General features: G+C 33.7%; 1 protein-coding gene across 2 annotated transcripts; it reads left to right on the top strand.

Moving 5' to 3' along the window:
- Window positions 1–2,422: 2,422 nt before the first annotated feature.
- Window positions 2,423–18,238, top strand: LOC131683507 (L-threonine ammonia-lyase-like). 2 transcript variants are annotated; one of them, XM_058965539.1, is made up of 9 exons: window positions 2,423–2,787; window positions 5,913–6,155; window positions 6,216–6,383; window positions 16,552–16,668; window positions 16,772–17,008; window positions 17,092–17,384; window positions 17,444–17,536; window positions 17,619–17,748; window positions 18,000–18,238. In XM_058965539.1, exons 2-9 carry the CDS (start codon window positions 5,925–5,927, stop codon window positions 18,108–18,110), a joined length of 1,380 nt encoding a protein of 459 aa, XP_058821522.1. In that variant the 5' UTR covers window positions 2,423–2,787; window positions 5,913–5,924; the 3' UTR covers window positions 18,111–18,238. The 2 variants fall into 2 exon arrangements, with proteins under 2 accessions (XP_058821522.1, XP_058821523.1); XM_058965540.1 differs by lacking the exon at window positions 2,423–2,787 and adding an exon at window positions 2,790–2,918.
- The last annotated feature ends 2,050 nt before the right edge of the window (window positions 18,239–20,288 follow it).

The following is a 20,288-nucleotide window of genomic DNA, read 5'->3' as shown; positions in this document are numbered from 1 at the left end:
GCTGTACTCTCACAACTACACACTGCACTGTAAATGGTGTATCGATGGGTGGTGGTGACGAGTATTGTCGAACCAAGGACAACGAAGCACATGCTACTGGAGGCGTACAAGGAATCATATGTTGATGAAAAAACAACGGAATTCAATGCATTTTTATTTCACGAAAGACCAAAATCATATTTAGTTATAGTGTTTCATTTCATAGTTATTCATCTCATTAGTTAGAATGTCGCACTATTCTGATTGTCACTACGGCTTACTCGGCACTTTGTTCAAATAGGCATCAGCATCCTTGCTTCGTTCTTAACATAACAGTAACATAAAAATCTGTTTTGGCAAATGTAAAATACTCACGTTTGAGCGAAACAAAAAGATGAATACAATGCGCCCTTATTCATCCTACTATTTAACCCAATACGTTGAATAGAGATTGCAAACACTGTTCTAACTAATGTATTCAAATGGGAAGGATGAATACAGGAGCTAAGATGAATTAGGGTATAGTTACCCTACTACTACCTTTTCAGGATACTGTTGGTGTGACCAAAATCATTTCATATTCAGAATTTTACTAAGGAATTCGGTATAAGTAAATATTTGTAGTGTAGTGGAGCAATTGTTTCGAATCTGTTTTCGAATGACAAAATACTACGTGTAGCATACCATAATTTTAAGGATCGCAGATAAAGACATCCAAAGAGTAGGAATAAAAACAATGTTATACGCTTGTCGACCACAAAATGGAGCATCTCATAATCTTTACACATTGATTGGGTGCGATCCCGAACGATAGGATGGAGAAGGTAATAGAAATAATTATGACTGGTCAGATAGTATCCATTGTTGGACTTGGAAATAGAACTAATGAAGATTATCATGAGAGCTCCACGCTCTTTGGCCATCGCGCCCGCATGTTTGCCTCGAAGCAAATTATATCTGGTGGGATTGTCAGTTTATGAATGTAGGCTAATGAGCCTATTTTGGCACCATTAGGGAAAGGGCTACACTATTTTTTGAACAACTTTTAAATGAATATTATCTATATTATCTATTACCTTTCTCAGAATAAAGTATCAGTGCACTGTTTCTTAAACATCTATGTAATGCTTTTTAGTAGAAATGTCTCTTTTTTCAGCATAAACTAAAATAAATGTTCTATTCTGTGCATCTATTCTCACCTCAACGATCCAATTATAGCATCCTGGGCCTGCCAATTTTCAGCTCATAGAAAAACAATCTAGTTGAAACGCTATGCCTCATATTCCATTTGCGCCGATTCTAACTAGGTATCCAGATTATGGACACCAAAGCGTGATTTGTAAAATGAATCATTCTGCTTTTTTCAGCCGATCAAAACAAACGTAAACATCATGCACATGAAGGAAACTCATCAGCTGTTAGTAGAAGAACGCCCAGAATTGCGCCCGCAGGAAATAACCATGCGATGGTTAATAACTGGAATCTCAAGTTTCACGTCACACATTTCTTCCTCCCGATCCGAATTGTATGTGCAAATGAAAATAAAATATCTGCAGTCAACAATTAGTTAAATAACTTGAAATAATTGATTACTTATACCTGAAATTGCATTACAAGATATTTTCAAGTACATGTTTTGGTTTGGTCGCACTGGTTATTCTGGATGGTGGATGCAAAAAGTTTGTTTTGATTGTGATAGTGTATCGGCAAAACATGGCAATAATGTGAACCCTCGTATTTAATATTATCCTATTATAACACTAGGCCTATCCTAGTGTTTGACGAGTGATTTTAAAGGCAAATAATCGTAAAAAGGTTCTCCAGCTAAAATAATGGTATGTATCAGTGCAATGTTTAATATATTTGTGCCGGAATTACGAGATATTTCATACAAGGAACATTAAAATAAAAAGTTTCTCTAAACCCCCCAAGCGATTAATTTGGTTTTGGTAGAATGCAAGGAGAAGGTGTGCATTCTTTCATATCCTGTAGTTTCGGAGATGACGATTTTTTTAAATAAATTATTTGGAAAAAGTCAATTTTAAAAAAAGGTTTTATTTCAGAATCGAAATCCTATTGTAACTGTAGTAGTCCATAGTAATTGAATTGTGGTATGATTGTCTGTATCTTCTAATATTAAACTGGCTCGTGCAAATTACCAAAATAAATACATTATCTTTGTACATATTTGCTTGGCGACGGCATGGCTTGCATAATCTCGAGAGACGTGATTCACACTGTTATTCAAGAGCACTCCGGTTTGATCTCATTTTACTGCAAATGAACATTGACCAGAGTTGCAGTACTACTGGTATAGAGATCATTTGTTATTTTCTTTTATACCAACACTTTAATCATTTTACTGATAAGGCAAACGAGACACGTTCCCGTTGCATCAAGGGACGGAATTCGTCATCTCTTTAGTCAGTATTAGGGACAGCTGCACGTCAGGCTAGATGCAAATTGGTATTCAACATTCCCTGCTCATTGGAACACCAGTTTTAATTAACGAACGAAAGTGTTTTCAGATGGCGCCACCATGTGCTTACCGTGGGTGATCAAATGAACCAAACACTATTTTAGACCTGGCGTGAAAATTACTAGTATAATCAATCGTTTTTGACGTTTGGGTGATAATCGCGCTACGCCATCAACATGAAGGAAAAGTGATAATTGAAATGAATAAATAATATTAGCTGAGATGTTCTGAGCTCTCATCAATCGCAAAAAGTCTTCCGTGGAAACAGCAGTCGCTCTTTCGACAAAGTGATACTGGAGTGTTTAACTAGTGATCAACGAAAATAGTGGGTAAGTAGGACCCGCGAAAAGCGGGTGTGTTGCTGGGGCTAGAAGACACAGGCCACACTGGTTTCATATATGAGTTGACAACTACGAGATGATGGATGATAACTACTCAGAAGTCCTTTAGTTTGCAGATGGTGAGATAGGCGAAGCGAAATGTAATTAAGATAATAAGGCCCCAGGTTGTTGAACGGTTTAGTTGGCTATTGAAACAAAAATACGTTAAATCTAAATTTGAACTCGTGCAATGCAACCAACGCATTGCTTTGGTGAAGCGATAACAAATCTCGTGAATGACTAGGTTGTACAAGTGAAAATTAGAGTGCCATTCTTTTTATAACAAGACCTCTCTAAGAAGAAATATCAAATAAACGTCTTTCGTTGATATGTGAATGAATAAACTAAAAGAAACTTGGCAGCATGCATTCATATAGATGACCAGTCTCATAGCACTCTTCTATATGCGGTAGCACGAAATTTAGCCAACTTATTATTTTAACCAAGCATAGAAGCAAGCGGTTCTCCCAGGGCCGGCGGCTAACGAATTTTTAGTTATAAAAAGTGATATATGCAGTGAAGACTTGTGTATGGAAATTTCTTCAACGGACATTAAAATACACTGAAAAATTGGATTTTATGGAAATTTCGCATACAGAGTGTTTCACAGATTCGTACATTTTTATACAAACACAAAAAGGGTCTATCAGGCCCACTGTTTATTGCAACATCAACTGTGTTTTGCTGTGATGCAAATAATTTTCTTACAACACATATTTGCTTGCTAAAATCAGTTTTGATCTGAGGTTGAAGTATGTGCTCGTTTTCACGACAAGCGATTTATCGCACAGCTTTTTTATCCTTTGTAGGCAGGGATTCAACTTTTCACATTTCAAGAAATAGCAAAAAGTTGCTGACGATGCAGTGTGGAAGTGCGCCAATTTCGTGGCTTCAAATCAAATACAGGGAAACCATTTAATGTATTACAATTGGTAATAATAATTGTTTCATATTTCTCCACAGTACTTCAGCATTCTAATTCTACGAATCAGTATGTTCTCATTTATGAGATTTTTGGTGAAACCATTAGTTATTCAACAGTTTTATGACAGACGCGAAAATATCATCTCATTCTATAACACGAAAAGATTGAGTCGATCTTGTGAGGAAAAGTTGGAGAGCAAGCAATGTAACATCACATGGTTGCTTCTTCTTGCTGGTCGAAGTAGGTGAAATATAGCCTGTTCCTGCTCATCAATGCGAAAATTTCAAACTCTGGTTTTGATGAATACATTTCAATTTTTACAATTATTCCCTACGTTATGACGATATTTTATAGTATTTCGTTCTAAACACATCCACCGCTGTCTGCGTCATTGCACGCATTCTTCTCAGGTTACATTGTCGTTATAAATTGTTTGTTTACAACCTTGCAGTTTTGCTATAATAAAATAGGGTAAAGTCCCTAGTTTCGCCCTATTACACTGAAAAAATATATTTGCAAATCGCTAAGAATTAGTTTCGTATAGACAATTTTCGCGAAATATGCGAAATTCTCGTACATATTATGCACCATTCGTAGTTCTATCAAAAAAAACTTTTATTTTTATGACGAGAGTTTCGTAAAAACCACGAAACGACTTTCGTTGGCTTATTACGAATCGTTTTCATTAGGCAAACGAATTGTATATTATATACGAAAGTCTTTCTAATTCTAATTTACGAGCAGCTTTCGTGAAACCGTCAATGTCAAAAGAGCTTTAGATTCAGTCGGTAGGCTTACTACAATCCACTACAGTAAGAATCTGACACAACAACAAATCAGCAGGCAGTAGTAATTCTTCCTCCTCGATAACTAATTTGTTGAGCTGAGTTGGTTGTTACACCTTTTCTTTTATAAGAAACGTGAAAAATCAACTCCAATCCTTGATAATTCTTTGCGCACCGGCCTGGTCCGCGCTAACGATCTTCGCTCGTACATTTAGCTAGATCTATATGTTATACGCTGCGCTGGTTGGAGTGTTTCTAAATAAATGTATGGCCGTGAATTAACGGTTTGCAAACTCTTTCGATTTTCGATAGCTCTTGAATGACCAATCCTCCCGTATCAAAAAGGTTGTCGTTGGTTTTTCGCGAAATCATTTAGAGATACACCAGTAACATAGACTAACGTAAAACGTGCAGACCAATCGACCTTTTTTTTCTTTTCTTATAAAAGGTATGGCAAATTCATTGGACTCGCACATTAGCACAATTCTCAGCAGGCAACCAATAAATAATAAACAGTTTGACTATAAACCTGCGAAATCAACTGTTACGGTATCGAATAAGGAAAGGTTAAAAATGCCTTGCAAAATAAAGAAAGGCGCAATATGGCTGGTTCGACAATATCCTTTGTATTCGAACGCTTACTTTCAAGCCTAGCCGAAGTATTCGTTAAAACCCAGCTTTCGAGTAAATTCACACTACGGTGCATTTACCAAACTAAATCACACAAAACGTTAATGGGTCGCCATTTATTGATACTTCAGTTTACATTTCATGGGATCAGTATGCGGTAAGAAGAGTTCTATTGACCATCAGAACCGACTAGAAATGCTTGCAGTCTAATAGATCGATACCACCGTTTCCTTTATTTTGCACACTTTTCTTTCGTGAATTAAGCACACCACATCCTCAATATTTTGAAAATCGCAACAACTCGGATGATACATTTGCCGTTAAGTACAGTTTTACTAGTTTCTGAAGTGAATGAAAATTTTCCTCACAAAGTCGAAAATTCAGCTCAAATTAGTCTCAACGAACAAGTCTAATCCTAACTAATTTCAATGGCATATCCTAGAGACTGTTAAAAATCTTTGTAATCATCGTCTTTATATTCATTAGAATTTTCACATATTAAATAAACAATGATGAATTTTCTTTCCGAAGATGAGAACTAAATGATTATCGTAATTAGTGCCACATGCTGTCCCGACTCCCAACTTCCAATTTAATTCACCTTCTTGTGCAAAGTTTCATCCCAATAGTAGATACATTTTCTAATTTTAATGAAAATCGCATCTTTTACTCATTACTGTCAAAGACGCGCGAACCCGTCGCTCAACTTTCCAACTTTATTCACTTTCATTTAGATTGTCTGAAACATGAGCACCGTGACGCAGATAACGAACACCCTGTCTAACGCCAAAATAGCAGATGAACAGGAAAAGTTGCATGAGAAGGAGCAAAACGGTGTTAAGAACAACTTCGATGGATTACAGGAAGAATTTACAGATCCCTTCTGCAATGCCGACAATCCGCAGATAATAAGCTTTCAGGATGTTACCTCGGCAGCGTTTAAGATTAAAAAAGGCATCGAGTTCACGCCTTGCTCGGTAAGCGCAATGGGATGACTGCAGTTGACGTTTTTATTAATTTCCTCTGTGTGCCAACAGAAATCGCACCTATCGGAAATGATAGACATGGATATCTTCCTCAAGAAGGAATTCCTACAGTTCACCGGCAGTTTCAAGGAACGTGGTGCGAGATACGCGTTAGTTATGCTTACGGAAGAACAACGGGAGAAGGGTGTTATATCCGCCTCCCTAGGAAATCATGCTCAGGTAGATATACAGTTGGAACAACTTACGTAGGACTGAAATGCATTGTGTGCTGATTTGATAGGCGTTTGCGATTGAGTCCCATATTAAAATGTTTAAACTCTGATAATCTTTACTCTTTACTCTTTACTCTTTACTCTTTACTCTTTACTCTTTACTCTTTACTCTTTACTCTTTACTCTTTACTCTTTACTCTTTACTCTTTACTCTTTACTCTTTACTCTTTACTCTTTACTCTTTACTCTTTACTCTTTACTCTTTACTCTTTACTCTTTACTCTTTACTCTTTACTCTTTACTCTTTACTCTTTACTCTTTACTCTTTACTCTTTACTCTTTACTCTTTACTCTTTACTCTTTACTCTTTACTCTTTACTCTTTACTCTTTACTCTTTACTCTTTACTCTTTACTCTTTACTCTTTACTCTTTACTCTTTACTCTTTACTCTTTACTCTTTACTCTTTACTCTTTACTCTTTACTCTTTACTCTTTACTCTTTACTCTTTACTCTTTACTCTTTACTCTTTACTCTTTACTCTTTACTCTTTACTCTTTACTCTTTACTCTTTACTCTTTACTCTTTACTCTTTACTCTTTACTCTTTACTCTTTACTCTTTACTCTTTACTCTTTACTCTTTACTCTTTACTCTTTACTCTTTACTCTTTACTCTTTACTCTTTACTCTTTACTCTTTACTCTTTACTCTTTACTCTTTACTCTTTACTCTTTACTCTTTACTCTTTACTCTTTACTCTTTACTCTTTACTCTTTACTCTTTACTCTTTACTCTTTACTCTTTACTCTTTACTCTTTACTCTTTACTCTTTACTCTTTACTCTTTACTCTTTACTCTTTACTCTTTACTCTTTACTCTTTACTCTTTACTCTTTACTCTTTACTCTTTACTCTTTACTCTTTACTCTTTACTCTTTACTCTTTACTCTTTACTCTTTACTCTTTACTCTTTACTCTTTACTCTTTACTCTTTACTCTTTACTCTTTACTCTTTACTCTTTACTCTTTACTCTTTACTCTTTACTCTTTACTCTTTACTCTTTACTCTTTACTCTTTACTCTTTACTCTTTACTCTTTACTCTTTACTCTTTACTCTTTACTCTTTACTCTTTACTCTTTACTCTTTACTCTTTACTCTTTACTCTTTACTCTTTACTCTTTACTCTTTACTCTTTACTCTTTACTCTTTACTCTTTACTCTTTACTCTTTACTCTTTACTCTTTACTCTTTACTCTTTACTCTTTACTCTTTACTCTTTACTCTTTACTCTTTACTCTTTACTCTTTACTCTTTACTCTTTACTCTTTACTCTTTACTCTTTACTCTTTACTCTTTACTCTTTACTCTTTACTCTTTACTCTTTACTCTTTACTCTTTACTCTTTACTCTTTACTCTTTACTCTTTACTCTTTACTCTTTACTCTTTACTCTTTACTCTTTACTCTTTACTCTTTACTCTTTACTCTTTACTCTTTACTCTTTACTCTTTACTCTTTACTCTTTACTCTTTACTCTTTACTCTTTACTCTTTACTCTTTACTCTTTACTCTTTACTCTTTACTCTTTACTCTTTACTCTTTACTCTTTACTCTTTACTCTTTACTCTTTACTCTTTACTCTTTACTCTTTACTCTTTACTCTTTACTCTTTACTCTTTACTCTTTACTCTTTACTCTTTACTCTTTACTCTTTACTCTTTACTCTTTACTCTTTACTCTTTACTCTTTACTCTTTACTCTTTACTCTTTACTCTTTACTCTTTACTCTTTACTCTTTACTCTTTACTCTTTACTCTTTACTCTTTACTCTTTACTCTTTACTCTTTACTCTTTACTCTTTACTCTTTACTCTTTACTCTTTACTCTTTACTCTTTACTCTTTACTCTTTACTCTTTACTCTTTACTCTTTACTCTTTACTCTTTACTCTTTACTCTTTACTCTTTACTCTTTACTCTTTACTCTTTACTCTTTACTCTTTACTCTTTACTCTTTACTCTTTACTCTTTACTCTTTACTCTTTACTCTTTACTCTTTACTCTTTACTCTTTACTCTTTACTCTTTACTCTTTACTCTTTACTCTTTACTCTTTACTCTTTACTCTTTACTCTTTACTCTTTACTCTTTACTCTTTACTCTTTACTCTTTACTCTTTACTCTTTACTCTTTACTCTTTACTCTTTACTCTTTACTCTTTACTCTTTACTCTTTACTCTTTACTCTTTACTCTTTACTCTTTACTCTTTACTCTTTACTCTTTACTCTTTACTCTTTACTCTTTACTCTTTACTCTTTACTCTTTACTCTTTACTCTTTACTCTTTACTCTTTACTCTTTACTCTTTACTCTTTACTCTTTACTCTTTACTCTTTACTCTTTACTCTTTACTCTTTACTCTTTACTCTTTACTCTTTACTCTTTACTCTTTACTCTTTACTCTTTACTCTTTACTCTTTACTCTTTACTCTTTACTCTTTACTCTTTACTCTTTACTCTTTACTCTTTACTCTTTACTCTTTACTCTTTACTCTTTACTCTTTACTCTTTACTCTTTACTCTTTACTCTTTACTCTTTACTCTTTACTCTTTACTCTTTACTCTTTACTCTTTACTCTTTACTCTTTACTCTTTACTCTTTACTCTTTACTCTTTACTCTTTACTCTTTACTCTTTACTCTTTACTCTTTACTCTTTACTCTTTACTCTTTACTCTTTACTCTTTACTCTTTACTCTTTACTCTTTACTCTTTACTCTTTACTCTTTACTCTTTACTCTTTACTCTTTACTCTTTACTCTTTACTCTTTACTCTTTACTCTTTACTCTTTACTCTTTACTCTTTACTCTTTACTCTTTACTCTTTACTCTTTACTCTTTACTCTTTACTCTTTACTCTTTACTCTTTACTCTTTACTCTTTACTCTTTACTCTTTACTCTTTACTCTTTACTCTTTACTCTTTACTCTTTACTCTTTACTCTTTACTCTTTACTCTTTACTCTTTACTCTTTACTCTTTACTCTTTACTCTTTACTCTTTACTCTTTACTCTTTACTCTTTACTCTTTACTCTTTACTCTTTACTCTTTACTCTTTACTCTTTACTCTTTACTCTTTACTCTTTACTCTTTACTCTTTACTCTTTACTCTTTACTCTTTACTCTTTACTCTTTACTCTTTACTCTTTACTCTTTACTCTTTACTCTTTACTCTTTACTCTTTACTCTTTACTCTTTACTCTTTACTCTTTACTCTTTACTCTTTACTCTTTACTCTTTACTCTTTACTCTTTACTCTTTACTCTTTACTCTTTACTCTTTACTCTTTACTCTTTACTCTTTACTCTTTACTCTTTACTCTTTACTCTTTACTCTTTACTCTTTACTCTTTACTCTTTACTCTTTACTCTTTACTCTTTACTCTTTACTCTTTACTCTTTACTCTTTACTCTTTACTCTTTACTCTTTACTCTTTACTCTTTACTCTTTACTCTTTACTCTTTACTCTTTACTCTTTACTCTTTACTCTTTACTCTTTACTCTTTACTCTTTACTCTTTACTCTTTACTCTTTACTCTTTACTCTTTACTCTTTACTCTTTACTCTTTACTCTTTACTCTTTACTCTTTACTCTTTACTCTTTACTCTTTACTCTTTACTCTTTACTCTTTACTCTTTACTCTTTACTCTTTACTCTTTACTCTTTACTCTTTACTCTTTACTCTTTACTCTTTACTCTTTACTCTTTACTCTTTACTCTTTACTCTTTACTCTTTACTCTTTACTCTTTACTCTTTACTCTTTACTCTTTACTCTTTACTCTTTACTCTTTACTCTTTACTCTTTACTCTTTACTCTTTACTCTTTACTCTTTACTCTTTACTCTTTACTCTTTACTCTTTACTCTTTACTCTTTACTCTTTACTCTTTACTCTTTACTCTTTACTCTTTACTCTTTACTCTTTACTCTTTACTCTTTACTCTTTACTCTTTACTCTTTACTCTTTACTCTTTACTCTTTACTCTTTACTCTTTACTCTTTACTCTTTACTCTTTACTCTTTACTCTTTACTCTTTACTCTTTACTCTTTACTCTTTACTCTTTACTCTTTACTCTTTACTCTTTACTCTTTACTCTTTACTCTTTACTCTTTACTCTTTACTCTTTACTCTTTACTCTTTACTCTTTACTCTTTACTCTTTACTCTTTACTCTTTACTCTTTACTCTTTACTCTTTACTCTTTACTCTTTACTCTTTACTCTTTACTCTTTACTCTTTACTCTTTACTCTTTACTCTTTACTCTTTACTCTTTACTCTTTACTCTTTACTCTTTACTCTTTACTCTTTACTCTTTACTCTTTACTCTTTACTCTTTACTCTTTACTCTTTACTCTTTACTCTTTACTCTTTACTCTTTACTCTTTACTCTTTACTCTTTACTCTTTACTCTTTACTCTTTACTCTTTACTCTTTACTCTTTACTCTTTACTCTTTACTCTTTACTCTTTACTCTTTACTCTTTACTCTTTACTCTTTACTCTTTACTCTTTACTCTTTACTCTTTACTCTTTACTCTTTACTCTTTACTCTTTACTCTTTACTCTTTACTCTTTACTCTTTACTCTTTACTCTTTACTCTTTACTCTTTACTCTTTACTCTTTACTCTTTACTCTTTACTCTTTACTCTTTACTCTTTACTCTTTACTCTTTACTCTTTACTCTTTACTCTTTACTCTTTACTCTTTACTCTTTACTCTTTACTCTTTACTCTTTACTCTTTACTCTTTACTCTTTACTCTTTACTCTTTACTCTTTACTCTTTACTCTTTACTCTTTACTCTTTACTCTTTACTCTTTACTCTTTACTCTTTACTCTTTACTCTTTACTCTTTACTCTTTACTCTTTACTCTTTACTCTTTACTCTTTACTCTTTACTCTTTACTCTTTACTCTTTACTCTTTACTCTTTACTCTTTACTCTTTACTCTTTACTCTTTACTCTTTACTCTTTACTCTTTACTCTTTACTCTTTACTCTTTACTCTTTACTCTTTACTCTTTACTCTTTACTCTTTACTCTTTACTCTTTACTCTTTACTCTTTACTCTTTACTCTTTACTCTTTACTCTTTACTCTTTACTCTTTACTCTTTACTCTTTACTCTTTACTCTTTACTCTTTACTCTTTACTCTTTACTCTTTACTCTTTACTCTTTACTCTTTACTCTTTACTCTTTACTCTTTACTCTTTACTCTTTACTCTTTACTCTTTACTCTTTACTCTTTACTCTTTACTCTTTACTCTTTACTCTTTACTCTTTACTCTTTACTCTTTACTCTTTACTCTTTACTCTTTACTCTTTACTCTTTACTCTTTACTCTTTACTCTTTACTCTTTACTCTTTACTCTTTACTCTTTACTCTTTACTCTTTACTCTTTACTCTTTACTCTTTACTCTTTACTCTTTACTCTTTACTCTTTACTCTTTACTCTTTACTCTTTACTCTTTACTCTTTACTCTTTACTCTTTACTCTTTACTCTTTACTCTTTACTCTTTACTCTTTACTCTTTACTCTTTACTCTTTACTCTTTACTCTTTACTCTTTACTCTTTACTCTTTACTCTTTACTCTTTACTCTTTACTCTTTACTCTTTACTCTTTACTCTTTACTCTTTACTCTTTACTCTTTACTCTTTACTCTTTACTCTTTACTCTTTACTCTTTACTCTTTACTCTTTACTCTTTACTCTTTACTCTTTACTCTTTACTCTTTACTCTTTACTCTTTACTCTTTACTCTTTACTCTTTACTCTTTACTCTTTACTCTTTACTCTTTACTCTTTACTCTTTACTCTTTACTCTTTACTCTTTACTCTTTACTCTTTACTCTTTACTCTTTACTCTTTACTCTTTACTCTTTACTCTTTACTCTTTACTCTTTACTCTTTACTCTTTACTCTTTACTCTTTACTCTTTACTCTTTACTCTTTACTCTTTACTCTTTACTCTTTACTCTTTACTCTTTACTCTTTACTCTTTACTCTTTACTCTTTACTCTTTACTCTTTACTCTTTACTCTTTACTCTTTACTCTTTACTCTTTACTCTTTACTCTTTACTCTTTACTCTTTACTCTTTACTCTTTACTCTTTACTCTTTACTCTTTACTCTTTACTCTTTACTCTTTACTCTTTACTCTTTACTCTTTACTCTTTACTCTTTACTCTTTACTCTTTACTCTTTACTCTTTACTCTTTACTCTTTACTCTTTACTCTTTACTCTTTACTCTTTACTCTTTACTCTTTACTCTTTACTCTTTACTCTTTACTCTTTACTCTTTACTCTTTACTCTTTACTCTTTACTCTTTACTCTTTACTCTTTACTCTTTACTCTTTACTCTTTACTCTTTACTCTTTACTCTTTACTCTTTACTCTTTACTCTTTACTCTTTACTCTTTACTCTTTACTCTTTACTCTTTACTCTTTACTCTTTACTCTTTACTCTTTACTCTTTACTCTTTACTCTTTACTCTTTACTCTTTACTCTTTACTCTTTACTCTTTACTCTTTACTCTTTACTCTTTACTCTTTACTCTTTACTCTTTACTCTTTACTCTTTACTCTTTACTCTTTACTCTTTACTCTTTACTCTTTACTCTTTACTCTTTACTCTTTACTCTTTACTCTTTACTCTTTACTCTTTACTCTTTACTCTTTACTCTTTACTCTTTACTCTTTACTCTTTACTCTTTACTCTTTACTCTTTACTCTTTACTCTTTACTCTTTACTCTTTACTCTTTACTCTTTACTCTTTACTCTTTACTCTTTACTCTTTACTCTTTACTCTTTACTCTTTACTCTTTACTCTTTACTCTTTACTCTTTACTCTTTACTCTTTACTCTTTACTCTTTACTCTTTACTCTTTACTCTTTACTCTTTACTCTTTACTCTTTACTCTTTACTCTTTACTCTTTACTCTTTACTCTTTACTCTTTACTCTTTACTCTTTACTCTTTACTCTTTACTCTTTACTCTTTACTCTTTACTCTTTACTCTTTACTCTTTACTCTTTACTCTTTACTCTTTACTCTTTACTCTTTACTCTTTACTCTTTACTCTTTACTCTTTACTCTTTACTCTTTACTCTTTACTCTTTACTCTTTACTCTTTACTCTTTACTCTTTACTCTTTACTCTTTACTCTTTACTCTTTACTCTTTACTCTTTACTCTTTACTCTTTACTCTTTACTCTTTACTCTTTACTCTTTACTCTTTACTCTTTACTCTTTACTCTTTACTCTTTACTCTTTACTCTTTACTCTTTACTCTTTACTCTTTACTCTTTACTCTTTACTCTTTACTCTTTACTCTTTACTCTTTACTCTTTACTCTTTACTCTTTACTCTTTACTCTTTACTCTTTACTCTTTACTCTTTACTCTTTACTCTTTACTCTTTACTCTTTACTCTTTACTCTTTACTCTTTACTCTTTACTCTTTACTCTTTACTCTTTACTCTTTACTCTTTACTCTTTACTCTTTACTCTTTACTCTTTACTCTTTACTCTTTACTCTTTACTCTTTACTCTTTACTCTTTACTCTTTACTCTTTACTCTTTACTCTTTACTCTTTACTCTTTACTCTTTACTCTTTACTCTTTACTCTTTACTCTTTACTCTTTACTCTTTACTCTTTACTCTTTACTCTTTACTCTTTACTCTTTACTCTTTACTCTTTACTCTTTACTCTTTACTCTTTACTCTTTACTCTTTACTCTTTACTCTTTACTCTTTACTCTTTACTCTTTACTCTTTACTCTTTACTCTTTACTCTTTACTCTTTACTCTTTACTCTTTACTCTTTACTCTTTACTCTTTACTCTTTACTCTTTACTCTTTACTCTTTACTCTTTACTCTTTACTCTTTACTCTTTACTCTTTACTCTTTACTCTTTACTCTTTACTCTTTACTCTTTACTCTTTACTCTTTACTCTTTACTCTTTACTCTTTACTCTTTACTCTTTACTCTTTACTCTTTACTCTTTACTCTTTACTCTTTACTCTTTACTCTTTACTCTTTACTCTTTACTCTTTACTCTTTACTCTTTACTCTTTACTCTTTACTCTTTACTCTTTACTCTTTACTCTTTACTCTTTACTCTTTACTCTTTACTCTTTACTCTTTACTCTTTACTCTTTACTCTTTACTCTTTACTCTTTACTCTTTACTCTTTACTCTTTACTCTTTACTCTTTACTCTTTACTCTTTACTCTTTACTCTTTACTCTTTACTCTTTACTCTTTACTCTTTACTCTTTACTCTTTACTCTTTACTCTTTACTCTTTACTCTTTACTCTTTACTCTTTACTCTTTACTCTTTACTCTTTACTCTTTACTCTTTACTCTTTACTCTTTACTCTTTACTCTTTACTCTTTACTCTTTACTCTTTACTCTTTACTCTTTACTCTTTACTCTTTACTCTTTACTCTTTACTCTTTACTCTTTACTCTTTACTCTTTACTCTTTACTCTTTACTCTTTACTCTTTACTCTTTACTCTTTACTCTTTACTCTTTACTCTTTACTCTTTACTCTTTACTCTTTACTCTTTACTCTTTACTCTTTACTCTTTACTCTTTACTCTTTACTCTTTACTCTTTACACTTTACTCTTTACACTTTACTCTTTACTCTTTACTCTTTACTCTTTACTCTTTACTCTTTACTCTTTACACTTTACTCTTTACTCTTTACTCTTTACTCTTTACTCTTTACACTTTACACTTTACTCTTTACTCTTTACTCTTTACACTTTACTCTTTACACTTTACACTTTACTCTTTACTCTTTACTCTTTACTCTTTACTCTTTACTCTTTACTCTTTACTCTTTACTCTTTACTCTTTACTCTTTACTCTTTACTCTTTACTCTTTACTCTTTACTCTTTACTCTTTACTCTTTACTCTTTACTCTTTACTCTTTACTCTTTACTCTTTACTCTTTACTCTTTACTCTTTACTCTTTACTCTTTACTCTTTACTCTTTACTCTTTACTCTTTACTCTTTACTCTTTACTCTTTACTCTTTACTCTTTACTCTTTACTCTTTACTCTTTACTCTTTACTCTTTACTCTTTACTCTTTACTCTTTACTCTTTACTCTTTACTCTTTACTCTTTACTCTTTACTCTTTACTCTTTACTCTTTACTCTTTACTCTTTACTCTTTACTCTTTACTCTTTACTCTTTACTCTTTACTCTTTACTCTTTACTCTTTACTCTTTACTCTTTACTCTTTACTCTTTACTCTTTACTCTTTACTCTTTACTCTTTACTCTTTACTCTTTACTCTTTACTCTTTACTCTTTACTCTTTACTCTTTACTCTTTACTCTTTACTCTTTACTCTTTACTCTTTACTCTTTACTCTTTACTCTTTACTCTTTACTCTTTACTCTTTACTCTTTACTCTTTACTCTTTGCTCTTTACTCTTTTTTACTTTTTACTCTTTACTCTTTACTCTATACTTTTTACTCTATACTCTATACTATTTACTCTTTACTCTTTTTTTTCTTTTTACTCTTTACTCATTACTCTTTACTCTTTACTCTTTACTCTTTACTCTTTACTCTTTACTCTTTACTCTTTACTCTTTACTCTTTACTCTTTACTCTTTACTCTTTACTCTTTACTCTTTACTCTTTACTCTTTACTCTTTACTCTTTACTCTTTACTATTTACTCTTTACTCCTTTCTCTTCATTCGTTTCGCAACGTACAGTAAATTCGACCCTGAAAGATGTAGGAATACCTATACGACGTCATACCATACTAACAACCATAGTCCCCCGTTGAAACAGAATCTTGAAAATCTTTTACGACTAGCAGCCCTCTTATCGCTGTCCTGCTTGTCACGACTATTATTCGCTAAACCTACTCAACGACAACTAGCATTTTGTACTTCGAGTTCGTAACGAAGAATGTGACGAAAATTACCCAGGCTTGAATGCGCTATCATCGCCTGCATCGCCTAGGTTTCCTTCGGGGAACTTTTCCGGCGGGGGAATGGGGTGTTGTTACGTGAGATGTCGGCTGATGTGGCTGGAAATTAAATTTCTTTTTCCTTCTGCTTGACTCATTCTGCTCACTAGGGACTTAGCTATCACGGGTGGAAATTGGGAATCCCGGTAACAGTGGTAATGCCAGTGAAGGCATCCCTGATGAAGATACAAAAATGCCGTGACTATCATGCAACCGTCATCGTTCAGGTGAGCCTGGTGGTGGTGAACGTTTCAAATGGCACGTTCAATGAAATTACTTTTTTGGCCTGTTCCTACATCAAAACTACATATGTTCCATTTGTACATGCAGGGTGCGGATATGGGCGAAGCAAAAAAGATTGCGTTGAAAATGGCACACGAAACCGGACTGACATACATCAACGGGTACGATCATCCGCACATCATGGCCGGTCAGGGCACAATTGGACTGGAAATTGCCGAGCAAGTTAGCAACATCGATGCCGTAGTTGTGCCCGTTGGGGGTGGAGGCCTGATTGCCGGTGTTGCAACTGCCATCAAAAATTTAAGCCCTCTAACCAAAATCATTGTGAGTTGCCCTACAATGTTTTTGTTGTTTTGCATGTTGTAGCGTACACTTTTAGAATCAGCTTCAACTTTTGAACATTGCAGGGTGTGGAATCAGAAAAATGCCCCAGCTTTACCAAAGCGCTGGAAAACAAGGCACCTATGTACGTCCCGAACAAGCCAACATTGGCCGATGGTCTCGCGGTGCCGATGGTGGGTTATAATGCGTTTGCAACCACTGTTCCACTGTTGGACAAGATGATTGTGGTGAAAGAGGAGTGGATTGCTCTAGCCATCCTGCGACTGGTGGAGTTGGAAAAGTGTGTCGTGGAGGGAGCCGGTGCATCAGGACTGGCTGCTATACTAGCTGGCCATTTGGATGAGTTCAAAGGCAAAAGGTAAATCGGAAAGGTGCAGATTGTTGCAGACACGTTTCAATTTTACTTTTACGATTTAGGGTCGTTCTGCTGATATGCGGGGGCAACATTGACACAGCGATATTCGGTCGATGTCTTGAGAGGGGTATGGCTGCCGAAGGGCGTTTGCAAAGGTAATTTGATAATAGAGTTAATTCGTAGCCCGAAATCCCACATCATTCGTGTTTTCTGTTTTCATTTAACGCGAATGTGCAGATTTACCGTTACGGTCAGCGATGGTCCGGGAGGATTGTCGAAACTGTGTAACGAGTTAGCCCAACTAGGTGTTTCCATTAAGGATATAATGCACGAACGAGCCTTTATCCGAGACGTCCACAGCGTACAGGTAAGTGTATCATGTTCCATAGGCACTGAAAACCAAAATCTACTGAAAACGAAAGTTAGACGTGACCGCAGAGTTGAGTACTCCCACTACCCACTTGCATCCATTTTGTTAATGAAAATAAATTGCCCTAACCAACTAAACCAATGGCAAAAAAGGATGCTCCTTTGGTAAAATTGAGCTGGAGAAAAGTGGATTTTACATTGCGTACCATTTCCCAAGCGTGATAACTCGTGTTTCACTTTTCATTGCAGGTCAAAGTCATTTGCGAAACACGAGACTGGAACCATTCGCGAGAGATACGGAAAATGCTGCAGGATTCATACGAAGATGTTTTCTTCTACGATTTACCCATGGCAATGTAAACGGATAACCAGACAGTATGATGTTTGCTAAAATCCATGGAATGCCAATTCTGCTGCTCTCGGAGAATGGAACTATCACGATGTACATTCGAGTGCTAGCTTCTAAACACGATTGAAGTACAGCAGCATTTGAGTGGGGATAAACTATAAGATAGAACAGTTTAGAAATCCTTGAAAAGATACCACCGTTTGCAGTCCTGATTTCACATTCAAACACCTTCATCGACTGTGCTGCAGATGGTTGCCAGTTCATGGTTTATTATCTCTGCTTTAATACTTCCGTCTCGGATCTCTGTCTATCTTGGCTTCCGTTCAATTTTTGCTTTCCATCGAACCTTGCTATCTATGATATATGTTCACTACCGTTGTGTGGCTTATGGGTACAGTGCGTCGCACATTTATACGGCACCCTATTTTTTCGGGACATTTTTTGACATTGCAAATGTTTTACTTCACTAACTGGGGCTAGGTGTCATTCTAAAATTTCAAATATCTTATATGTAACAAAACTATGTAAGGTTAGCGCGTGTATAACTCTTAACTAAAAATAGCTAAAATTGAAAAGTTTACGAAAACAGGGTAAATTTCAAACAACAAAGCCACTATTTTAGGCAAATCCGTCAATAGTAAGTACCTAAGTAGCTCAATCAAACATGAAAAGTTATAAATAGAGGCGCCGCGTGCCTGTTTTAATCAGTTTTTGGTCTTATGCCAAACTAGTATCATCATGGCTATAGCTTCTGGACGTTACAATAAGTGGCAACGCACACAGTTAAACAGTTAAAAATTTTCGGGTACCAGAATTATATTAAACATCGGCGGGTGGCGTGGTTTGGATTCAATTCAATGCTGTAGGTTGCGACGTATGTGTGCTGCTTGAGAGTTTGCGTTTGAAAAAAATAATTTATTTTTGCGCTTGTGTGTGCGTTGTGTCAATCCATGTTTTCGGAGGTTTGTGTGTACGTAAGGTATTGAGCCTATTGGAACACATATTTCATATTTTGGATATATGTGGTACATCTTTTATCACTAAGGCACCTGACAATATGTTTCTGTAGTTATTTCTAACGCAGCGGACTCAACCGGATTTGTGCCTACAGAAAGGCGGGGATCAGGTGCAGATTTTTCAGAGCGAGGATACTGAATTATGTTAGAGCAGTTTTACTTTTGAATTGGTTTGAAAAAGTAACGAAATAATCTATAGAGACTTTTGGTAGTTAACTCAAAAGTAATGCAATCTTACCGAGAGAAAGCACTGATTGGTTTTTACTACATTACATTATTCTTTTTTATCGATCGAATTCCTTTAGGCATATTCAGCAGCGTAGTATTTTGTATGGAAGTTCCAAATTGGAATCGGAACGGAAACAATCACGTTCACAGCCGAACTTTTTTATTGATTATTTCGAACTGTATATTTGGTAAACGCTGCCGTTCTTTGCTTTTTTTAATTCGTTTATTTGGCACGGCTCAAGGCGTTAACTTCACGGAGCCGTGGGTCTTTTATATATTTACATGATTTGAAAAATAAAAACTACAAGGGGCAGCCCTATGGGGTTGCACGAACTGTAGACGTAGGACTATACTACTTAATGTAAAATATTTATTTTCTTAGTACTTAGTGTGTGGGAAAAACACCCGGACCGGGGAAGAAAAATCAAATTTTAGACAATATAATCACATCTCATGTATAGACCAAGCTTTCTAGTTGCTCTCAAACAGATCCTAAAAGTTCAAACACCCTTGGATAACCCTAAGTTTGTAGATGTGTTTCGATGCCACAGGATTGTAAAAAGGTTAATATTACGTCATGAAAATTCAATTCTTCCGTGACATTATTTTTTGCCTGCAAAATGCCCTGTGTGTATGCAAAGCTCGTGATTTGTTGGGATATTAGCATTGATCGGAAAAAAGCTTTCCAACGCTGCGCATTGCATACATACAGGACATTTTGCAAGTCACCAGAAGCTGTTCAATTTACCCACTCGCTATAAACATGTCTCATTTTTGGACATGGTTAGAAATCAAGAATCATGTTTGAAAAAATGTGTTTATGACGAAGTATTTTTACCAGATATGTACAAATCATGTCTAACAAGAAACATATAAGGTAATATCTTATTCACTTATTAGTTAGAAAATAATGACTTTGCTTAACGTGTTCATTTAACCGCCAGT

Source organism: Topomyia yanbarensis, chromosome 2 (assembly GCF_030247195.1).
Source record: "Topomyia yanbarensis strain Yona2022 chromosome 2, ASM3024719v1, whole genome shotgun sequence".
Lineage (NCBI taxonomy): Eukaryota > Metazoa > Arthropoda > Insecta > Diptera > Culicidae > Topomyia > Topomyia yanbarensis.
The sequence above is the reverse complement of the archived record's forward strand: the minus strand, read 5'-3'. Positions and strand labels throughout refer to the sequence as shown.

Bases quoted from the DNA above. Each gene is read 5' to 3' on its own strand.
- LOC131683507 (XM_058965539.1), top strand. From the start codon at position 5,925: ATGAGCACCGTGACGCAGATAACGAACACCCTGTCTAACGCCAAAATA. The intron at 6,384-16,551 runs GTAGATATACAG...TCTGCTCACTAG, and splicing joins CCCTAGGAAATCATGCTCAG to GGACTTAGCTATCACGGGTG. The intron at 17,009-17,091 runs GTGAGTTGCCCT...TGAACATTGCAG, and splicing joins GCCCTCTAACCAAAATCATT to GGTGTGGAATCAGAAAAATG.